General features: G+C 47.5%; 6 protein-coding genes across 6 annotated transcripts; 4 read left to right on the top strand and 2 right to left on the bottom strand.

The window, feature by feature from the left end:
* Positions 1–549: 549 nt before the first annotated feature.
* Positions 550–1958, top strand: C922_01206 (hypothetical protein; the record flags this gene model as incomplete). The annotated part of the gene is made up of 5 exons (XM_008816814.1): positions 550–681; positions 879–963; positions 1284–1303; positions 1693–1785; positions 1878–1958. The coding sequence occupies 5 exons, from the start codon at positions 550–552 to the stop codon at positions 1956–1958; spliced, it is 411 nt and encodes a 136-aa protein (XP_008815036.1).
* A 271-nt stretch (positions 1959–2229) lies between these two features.
* On the top strand, positions 2230–3297 carry C922_01205 (hypothetical protein; the record flags this gene model as incomplete). Its single annotated transcript, XM_008816813.1, has 1 exon — positions 2230–3297. The coding sequence occupies one exon, from the start codon at positions 2230–2232 to the stop codon at positions 3295–3297; it is 1068 nt and encodes a 355-aa protein (XP_008815035.1).
* Positions 3298–3478: 181 nt separating this feature from the next.
* Positions 3479–4234, bottom strand: C922_01204 (TATA-box-binding protein; the record flags this gene model as incomplete). Its single annotated transcript, XM_008816812.1, has 1 exon — positions 3479–4234. One exon carries the CDS (start codon positions 4232–4234, stop codon positions 3479–3481), a length of 756 nt encoding a protein of 251 aa, XP_008815034.1.
* A 1222-nt stretch (positions 4235–5456) lies between these two features.
* C922_01203 (50S ribosomal protein L24e) lies at positions 5457–6414 on the top strand (the record flags this gene model as incomplete). Its single annotated transcript, XM_008816811.1, has 3 exons — positions 5457–5502; positions 5657–6186; positions 6370–6414. The coding sequence occupies 3 exons, from the start codon at positions 5457–5459 to the stop codon at positions 6412–6414; spliced, it is 621 nt and encodes a 206-aa protein (XP_008815033.1).
* Positions 6415–6774: 360 nt separating this feature from the next.
* C922_01202 (hypothetical protein) lies at positions 6775–7928 on the bottom strand (the record flags this gene model as incomplete). The annotated part of the gene is made up of 3 exons (XM_008816810.1): positions 6775–6860; positions 7147–7261; positions 7443–7928. The coding sequence occupies 3 exons, from the start codon at positions 7926–7928 to the stop codon at positions 6775–6777; spliced, it is 687 nt and encodes a 228-aa protein (XP_008815032.1).
* A 477-nt stretch (positions 7929–8405) lies between these two features.
* C922_01201 (hypothetical protein) lies at positions 8406–9239 on the top strand (the record flags this gene model as incomplete). Its single annotated transcript, XM_008816809.1, has 4 exons — positions 8406–8447; positions 8648–8761; positions 8858–8907; positions 9059–9239. 4 exons carry the CDS (start codon positions 8406–8408, stop codon positions 9237–9239), a joined length of 387 nt encoding a protein of 128 aa, XP_008815031.1.
* Positions 9240–9812: the final 573 nt, after the last annotated feature.

The raw sequence follows: 9812 nt of genomic DNA, 5'->3' as shown, positions 1-9812 counted from the left end.
CCGCCCTGAAGTGTAACTACATGCGACGATCGCTGAACAGTTGGAATCGGGCGACTATGTGCAAGTATGCGAAGGTATGTCTTCGTGCAACGCAACGAGGGGGTATATATTTCCCTCCCTTTGTGAATAGGTTTTCCCATTTTACACTTCCTACAGCAGCAACAGTAGCTGTAATGGCGTCTCGCTTCATCCCTCCCCTCTCGTATACTTAATCCTCTCGTACCACGTGTCGCACGCGTAACTCTTCACACGCATGTCGTGTATTTTCTGTTCGCTCCACTCCGCATGCATGCGCACATGTATCACTGCATCGCAGTGCGTGGCGCCGCGTGAAGATTCGATCCGCGTCGGGCCAACAATGCGTTGAGTTTCCTTTACGTTTGGTCGTTTCGTTTGTTCACGGTTGTTTTGCTAATTTGTTTGTTCGTTCGTTTGTTTCTTTTCCTGTTTGTTTCTTTTTTACCTCTTTTCCCGTTTCGCTTCCTTTGCGCGTTCTCCACCCTACCTCTCCGCCTCACGCGCTTCGCGATGGGAAATCCACTTGCGAAAATGTGCAGGGCTAAGTATTTGTTCGCCCTTGCCGTGTGTGTGATTGCCCTTCTGATGAAGGGGCATTCCTACAGAAAGTGCACCCGCAGTGAGGTTCCCCAGGGAAAGCTCTCTCTTTTTCTCGAGACAAAGGTGAAAAGGGGAAAACTCATCCGAAACGGTGGAAAGCGATGTGAAAAGTATCCGAGTCAGGAGGGAAGCTCCTCCCCCTTTCCGCCTCAGTTGCGCTTTATTCATTGGAACTAACTCCCCAGAGTTATCCTCCTCCCTGGATCTGTCTCGTCACATATATGCTTTTATCCCCGCTCTTTTACTGCTACTCCCTGCAGCTGGCCGACTTGGGAACAGCCGACCCCCCCTACACCGTTTTCAACTTCGCAACGGAAGCTGCCAACACCACTGACGTGTTAGAGGGTTAAGTTCAAAAGGGAAATCGCAAATTGAATGAGCAAAGAAAAAAAAAAAAATGTTCGTCAAAGAGATGAAGAAGCCAAAGTGCACTCTACGGGGTGTGTACCACTAGGTGGTGCAAACTGAGGGTTATCGGAGTGTGTATGCGTAGGCTCTGATCCCATGAGCATGTTACTTTCATTTCCTACTGGATGTGCTCTCTCCCACTCTGCGCAAATTCCTTTAAAGATATTTCCCTCCGAATGAGGCACACAATACTTCATCACCTCCGTTTTGCACGCCGCCTAAGATTCCACCTCTTCTGTGGTTTTTCTCCCTGACAGATGAGCTCAGGAGAAAGGAGGTAAGCGCCGCGAAAAAAAGGGTCACTTTGTTTTTCCACTGACAATGTTGAAGCGTTGCGAAGGAGGGACAAGCACACCGGACGTGGAGGTCGCCTGCGTGTGACACAACGTAGTGTCCATATTCCTCCCCGGTGTGTTAACGGAAAGGAAAGCGGGAAAGAAGGGAAATATCCGTAAGACGTGGCAGGAAAGCGTTCCTACAAAGATGTGAATGGCCCAAATGGAGAGGGGAAAAAAAAATGCCGAACGGTCGAATGAACGGGTGCACATGTTAAACCCCCTTCCCCATACCCGATGTGTAACGGTCCAAAAGATTGCCCAAATTTCTCAATTACGTTTTTTCCCCTCCCATGCTCGCAACACTGCTTCATGTACCCTTCTTTCGCAGAACAAAGCCATGAGGCGATTCAGGCACGACTTAGTAGGGAAAGAGAAGTTCAGCGAGAGGGTCCTCAGCTGCATCGGAGGGGTTCATGTTTTTGTGATGTGGCCCCGTTGCTGTGTGCACTTCTACCCCGCCGCGCGGCATACATTTTTCCCCCGGGTTGCCTTCTCCCTCCCCCTCCCCATCAGAGAGAAAAGAAGGAGCGAACCGCAAACTTCCTAGCCAGCCTTTTGAAAGACTCCCTACAGTTTTTCGACCCCAAGGCATGAGGGCAACTGAGACGCGGAGGCGCGAACTCCGCAGGGCAGAAAATATAAGCTGGTTGGCAACTAGTCATTCGATTTAGGCCCTTGTTTTTTTATTTCTCTTTTACGTTTACTTTTTCGTGTTTTCCCTTTTTTGTTTTTTCTTTTTTTTTCTGAGAACAATTCCCACCACCTGAACCGTTAAGTCCCCGCTTTACCCCATTTAAGCGTCGCTTCCGCGTGACCAGTGTGCGCAAAGGATACCCTCACCACCTTGAGTGGTAGCCCCAATAGCATGCAAAGCAGGATGACCCTCGCTGCCTGCCTGCAGGTGCGGCGGAGCTTTGCCAGGAGGGTGGAAGGGGGGCTGAAGCCCTCGTCCCTCAGAGTGCGAAGTGATAAGTCCAACTTCAACGACATAATAAGTAAGTACTTCCCAAATGCGAAGCTGCAAAGGGGAGCAAGTCGGCGTAGCGTTGGTCCGAGTAGCGACAGCACCGGGGAGAAGTACTACTTGTCTGCAAAAATGAAAAGAAAAGCGGAACAGATAAGCGGTGGTAAGGATGTGAAGCTCGCTACATTAGAAGGCGGAAGAGGGGCCTCCCTTCCGACAAGCAGCCTCACAGATTGGAAGGGAGCCCATGAAAATACAGCAACAGATTGTAGAGCAGCCCCCGAAAATACAACCACAGATTGGAAGGCCAACCAAAACGGACTTCACAACACCACGCAGCCAAGCGGGACCAACACCGGGGGGATGGAACTGATGGAAATATCGAAAGAGGATCACGAAATTCAGAAATACAAAAATAAGTTACACAAGAAAATATGGATATGTCTTAAACGGAACAACGAAAAGGAGTTTGAGAGATTACACAGAGAACTGAGCATGTATCATTTGAAGGATGAAGTGTCTTATACCATTCTGCTCCATGGAAAGCTCATCATATCCAAGGGCGATGACATAAAGGAGTGCTTTAAGCTGCTGGACGAAATGAAACAGAAGAAGGTACACCACTCACTAGTACGTTTAAATGAGAGGTTGCTGTGCAGCTATTATGAATTGGCCAAATTGAATGCGAAGCCGAGAACGAAGCAGTGGGTTAAAATATTAAGGACCGTTTGGTTCACCTCCGCTTTGATTAAGGCGAGGAGACAGAAGTTCATTCTACGGAATTTGACTCGAATTAAGAAAATGAAAGGGGATGGGAACTCTGCTCTGCTCAGCAACTTTAACAACATGTTTAACATTCACAGTTTGGAGTCACTGTACGTGGAGGGTAGGGATCCCCTCCTCGGGGGGGGTGGCCACACAAAGAGCACGTCCGTCTGCGCACCTATCGGTGGAGCAACCCCCAGATAACACAAAAAAAGGAAATGGAAAAATGGGGGAAAAAAAAATGAAAAAATGACAAAATGAAAGATACTGGGGGAGAAAGACAAAACTCCTCTCATTTGGTGACACCCTCAGCAGGGGTAATCAAACGGCCGGGGCAACCCCACGAGGGCAGTCACTGCGTGACCGCCGCTCCCCCTCCCCCATGTCAACTCCTATACTGAAGGAGCACATTGTAAATATCGTCAAACACCGTGTAGAGCTTCTGAACGGACTTGCACCCTGTGATGATAATCTTCCCAGAGACGAAAATTAAGATGACGGATTTCAGCTTGGACGTCGGCTTATACCTGTAGACGAGCCCAGCAAACAGCTCCGGCTCGTAATTGCAGTACTCCTTGTGGTCATGAGCCAGCATTTCCAGCCGTATCGGCATATTGCAGTCAGCACTAGCGATGATATTCTCTATGTTAAACCCTTCCAGCTTTACACACTCATTTGTTACCAGCTTAATTATTTTGCCAATTTTTTTACAGCCATAAATGGCATCCGCTTTGCTCTTTGTGCCAGTTAACATAAGTCTTCCACTCTTAAAAATGAGAACAGTGCACTTGGGTTTGTTCAGTCTAACAATCAGGGTGTTAATCTTGCTTGGGTTATACTCTGCGTTGCGTATGGATATGGCCACTAAGCGCAAATCAATGTCTAAAGAAAGATTGGCTGAGGCTATTATATTGTGAATCTTCACAGGTATCTTTTTGTGTACTAGTGTATTCTTCTCCTGTTTCGCAGATAACACTTCTTCTGTGTCTGAGTACATCCCCCCCTTTTCATTTCCCTCCTGATTGTACTTTTCTATGATGCCGTTTTGATGAAGAAACTCCTTCATGCTCTTCTCGCTGGCGTCGTCATCCCGCAGGAGCGCACTGAGGTCTCCGACGTCACAACTGATGTAGTCATCCATTGGGGGAGGGTGGAAACAGGGGCAAGCTGGACGGTAAAGAAGTCAAAGGGGCACCACAGAAGTGGGTGAAAAAAACGGAGCGCATGCGAGACGTTCTCCTTCCGGTTGTGCTCCGGCGGCGTAGCCACTAGGAAGCAAAGAAAACTCCTTTTACATGCAGGCTTTTGCGACCCGCGGGGGGCCAACCTGCTCACTGCCTGAGGCGCGGTTCAAAGGATGCAGCTACCCCTCGCGGAAGGGATCTTCCCGTGTTGCTCGACAGGGATCGGCCGCGACAAACAGGGAACATGGTAAAGAGAAAAATGAAGGTAACAAGTGGGAAAGAAGTGGGCCAAAAAAATGGCCAAAAATTACGACAAACGCTGCGATAAAACGTACTAAATGATATGGCGTAAAGAAGTAACGTAAAAAACGTGTAGAGGTTCTCATATGATTTTAAAAAAAAAAAAAAAAAAAATATATATTTTCCATAACCTGTTCAGGTGATTTCTTGCTCTCCGAGTTTTGTAGTTTCCGTGATTGCGACGTTCATTTTGGGACCGTTTCTCGCCGGTGGGAAAAAAAGAGGCAAAATTTAATCGGCTCAGTCAAGGGAATAAAGCAGACGAGGGAACCGGCAAACATATAAGAAGTCTCAACATATAAACAAGTCCGACATGTAAACGAATCAGCAACGACGAGCGCGTGGCACCCACAGCGGTTGCATCAGCAGAGAATAATTTCCAACCAAGCGGCATATTGAGCCAAATGGAAAAAAAAAAATAGAGAAGAGAAGTTAATCATCAAACTGAAGCAATGAAGGAAGAACGATCCAATTCAGCAGCCAAGTGATATTAGTGCGAGATCACCACACCCCCAGGTAGTTGATCAGCTCCTCTTCGGGAAAATTCCCAAATGGGAAAAAAAATAAAAATAAAATAATGCCAAGGGTTAACAAATCTTTCCCTCGAGCCAAATAATAGAAGCGACCCACCGAGGGGAAGCATTCATAAAGAGATATGATCTTCCCATTTTAGCGAGACCGTTCTTGTACGAATTGCCGGACGGGGAAGAAGTGGTAACTGCGTAAAATTGCTGACCCTCCTCGCTTTGAACCTCTACGTTGGATCCCCATTGCGTGCGTGCTCTGGCACCCTTTTTATGGATTCCCTTTTTGATGGCTTCTTCGCCTTCCGCTCACAACGGCCCCTTTTAACCTCCTAATTTTTCCTCCGCCCCAAGCATGCGAATAGAGAAGTGTTGGTACTGCTCGGGGAACATTTACCCGGGTAATAATCATCAAACGGAGTGACCCTTTCTCACCGCCACGATGTCACCCGGGAGGACATCCCCACCCTGAGGAGTCTCCTCCTATGTGCCATTTCGTTTCATTTCCTTTACTTTCATTTCCTTCCCTTTCCTCTGCCCCCCTTCCCCCCATAGGCCACGGCATATTCTTCATCCGAAACGATGCGAACATATTCCGGTTCTGCCGCAGTAAATGTCACAAGCACTTTAAGGCCAAGCACAACCCGCGCAAAGTCAAGTGGACAAAGGTCTACCGAAAGGAAAGGAACAAGGAGCTGAGCGCAGACAAGACATTCGAATTCGAAAGGATCCGAAGTGAGCCAGTAAAGTACGATCGAGATCTGTACATAAAAACAATCAACGCGATAAAGCAAATCGACAAAATTAAGGAGGCGAGAAAAATGAGATTTTACAAAAACAGGATTCAAGACATCTCAGAGAAGAAAATTAACTTGTCCTTACATTACATTAAGAAGAATCCAGCTCTTTTAAGGAACACCGAATTTGAGGATGTGCTTGGCGAGCTGATCAAAGAACAGCCGAGTAACCATATCGATTTCACTCTTGTCAAGAGTACCTTTGACCAAGAGGAACTCATTACGAACGACATGGAGGAGATGGGTCACAAGTTCTCCGCCGATGTTACTTCGATTAGGGACCTACAGGTGAGGCGTCACGCCGGGAAAAATAAAATAAAATAAGAAAAAAAAAAAAGAAAAAAACCAATAGTGCTCTCTTCACCTCGAGGCAGCTACCGCTGAGCAGTTCATCTCCGCGTGTAGTGCAACCCTTCTCGCAGTTGCTTTGTCGTACCCACTTGCGATCTACCTTTTTTCCTCAAACTGCAGGGAGTCCATCACCAGAAGGAGAACCAAAATTTGGAGTTAGCTTAGGAGGTGACTCTACCGGCAACCAAAGCCAACTTTTGTGACACCCCAGCACGTGACCATACGGATAGAGTCAGCCAATCTGTACACGTACACGTAGACATTCCGGTTGTAGCTTTTCCCAGGGGGGAAGATGTTCACGAAAAAAAAAAGTCACCAAAAAAAAAAAAATAAAAGGATCAAATGGCGGATGAATGAAGGACGCAAAAGGGACCCCCGAAAGGGAACCTTCTTCCTTGCCCACTGCACACTCATCTTATTTGTCTATCTTCGATTCTTTGTTTTATCGATACACGTCTGTGTCATGTGCATCTCACGTGCGTTTCATAAGTGCACATGGTATGCCCACCGTGTGCATTGGCACTCTTAGTTGCTCTCCACGGGGATAACTCTACGTAGAATTAAGCCGCTTTCAACTTTACGTCCGATTTCACAAACAAACTTGAGAGGTTCTGTCGCAGGGTCAGGAAAACCAGGTGGGCGGTGTTGTAGCCGTAGAGCAGGTTGACCAGGTTTTGGGCGCATGGTTCGGGGGGGGGGGGAAAAGAAATCGAAAAGAGGGGTGAGGGAAAGTATATCATTTCGTTCAGTCCGCATTGCGGAGCAGTTGCAAATGCTACTCTGTGTGATATGGCACGAGTGAGGCGTAGAATTGGCTTCTTTGTTTTTCTGCCTTGGTTTTTCCTTTTTTTTTTACGCTTGGTGCCCCAATACACGACGTGCTGCCGCGCACCCTACCTGTGGAGACGATCTTAAAGTGCTCTCCGAACCAGAGGTCCGTTTCGGCTGGCACGTAGGGCACCTGCGAGTTTCTGCAGGAAAGGTACTTCAGGGAGAGGAACAGCAGGGCGACCTGGATGGGGAGGTGAGGAAATGGTGGTATGGGGAAATGGTGGAATGGTAAAATGGGGAAAGCCAAAGATTCTTGCCGCTGCTGTTTCCCATCTGCACTTGAGCAGCTGTGCATGTGGGGAGATGACTATCTCTGTATGTGGCATGCCTTTCCACCCCCATGCCGCCTCCACCGCACGTACCGTTATCTGTGTGCGCACGATGTTGACGAAGGAACCGGTGGACGTCACCAGTGACGAAATGACATCGCATGTATGGAACAAATAGTCTCCTGGATTCTCCTGCTCCAATAAATTTCTTAAGTCATTCATATTTTTTTCTTCCTTCAAAATCTTCCTCGTGTATTTCCCATTTAATATTAACAAGTCATATTCATTCATATTTTTGTTTGACTTTTTATTTGCCTCTATCAGTTTTTTGTATTTTTTAATTTTCTTTTGGACTGTTTCTATTTGCTTCGTAATGTCCTGGTACTCTGGTGACTTTGTGTATTGACAGTAGTACTTTTTAATTTTCCGGTGGTACTTGAGGAAGGATGTCTTGACTAGCTTGTTTGCCCACACGATCCGTAGGAGCCACTGTCCCAGTTGCACTACGGCGTAGAGTAGGAGGTACAGGGTGGAGTTGTGCAGGACGTACGTGACGTCGCTTGGTTGGCTGTCCTCCATCGTGTCCCTGTGGGCGTTGTAAACAGAAGAGAAGTCACGAAGAAGCGGGCAGTATCAGATGGTATCCCGCTGAGCCGTCTGCAGTAGAACGCGCTGGAGCTTCCAAACGGCACACGAGGGACCACCAAACTGGCCAACAAACTGGTCAACAAACTCGCCAACGAAAAAACGCACAAAAGGGAGATCAACGAGTGATCCTAGCAATTCGAAGAAGAAAAAAAAAAAAAAAACTAGCAAAGGTATTCCCCTTCGCGGCGTTTTCTTCTTACGGTATTTTTGGCCCGCCGCTTGTATTTTTTTTTTTTTTTTTTTTTACTACGTAAATAATAAGCCAAGTGAGAGAAGGGAACAATTACCCCAACACAGAGTCTCCCACTTTTGGCACACAGAATTGAGTCTCCCTTTTGGGATATATCCTCCGGAGACGCTTCCGTTTCTATTTCATTCTATTTTTTTACTTCCATTTGAGAAGACAAAATGGCATCAATGAGTGAAAATCATCTGAATTTGTTGAAGCGGGTAAGGGGGAAAGAATCATCCAAAGGAATGAGAAGCGGGTCGCGAGCGACACACATAGGCTACTTCGTGGGCTCTTACCCGCGCCTGTACGTGCGGTTCCCTGTACCAGTACGCGCTCACGAACTGGAGTGCGAAAGGGCTCCATTGCTATCTCAGCAGCTGCTAATTTGCCAACCCGCTTGTGGAACGCCTCCCCATAGCTGAAGGAAATATCGAAGATGATCGAAATCACCCTGCAACAGAACAACCGGCTGAAGGGCATCCTGGCCAGTGAACAGTACTTCAGGAAGAAGTGCGAGGCGTCCATGGAAACGGTGGGGCGCGCAGAGTATCGGCTACCCAGGCGCTACCCAGGAGTGATTCCCCCTGAAGAGGCCCATCTGAACATTCGCCCTTCCCCCCTCCTTCAGATCGATAATACCACGGAACAGCAGGAGTGCTTTAGGAAGGTGTCCAAAATGTAGGCGCAAGGAGATGGAGAAAACACAGACGGTGAATTGGTCCCATCGGTGAAGGGAGGCATTGCGTGGGGCATCTTTCCAATGAAACCTTTCTGCACCGCTACACTGCTACACATCAACGGTTGATATTTTTTTCCTCCCCCCCTGCAGTTTCATCAAAAAACCACGAGAAGAGCTAAGAAACGAACTTAACGAGGAGATGGCCCAGTACGACAAGCACAGTCCGCACTTGGTGGTAGGAGAAAAAAAAAAAAAAAAAAAAAAAAACTCCATTCCCAGGCATGAACGGAAACGTGATCGTAAAGATGAGTATGAGAGCGAGCCCATGTAGCGGTCTCATAACGTCCCATTTCTACAACCCCCCCTCCACTTCAGGAACTGCGAAAAAAGCTCATAGACAAGCTATCCAACCTTAAGGATCAATATTTGCAAACCCACGAAAGTGTAATGCTTTTTTTTTTCTGTGTGTGAATAAGCGTGCGTCGCACTAGAGGCCGATATGGTAATGCAGAGAGAGGCCTACAACCCATTGTGTACTTGGTCCTTCCTTTTTTTGCAGATGGAGCGGGAGGCGAGCCAGGCGACATAAGAGGTGACAAATATACAGTGAACGATTGGAGCCTTTCTCCTCCCACCACTTGGTGACGGGACTTTTTCGAGTGGTTGATATATTGCCACCTGTAGATATCAAATTGGGAACAGTCGCATTTTCCTGCGCGAAGAGGCTGCACGGATGAATGAAGAGAATGTAGCCAATTTTGACCGAGGGAGCGGCGCCATAAGAGGTAGACGGCAACCGCGCTGTGATATGCGTAAGACGTCACATGTCTGGGCTGTGCCCTCCGTGAATTTCCTTTTTTTTTTTTGTGCATGTTATGACAGTACGTACGAAATTGTAGCTTTT

This window comes from Plasmodium inui, assembly GCF_000524495.1.
Source record: "Plasmodium inui San Antonio 1 unplaced genomic scaffold supercont1.4, whole genome shotgun sequence".
In the NCBI taxonomy this organism is placed as follows: Eukaryota; Apicomplexa; class Aconoidasida; order Haemosporida; family Plasmodiidae; genus Plasmodium; species Plasmodium inui.
The sequence above is the reverse complement of the archived record's forward strand: the minus strand, read 5'-3'. Positions and strand labels throughout refer to the sequence as shown.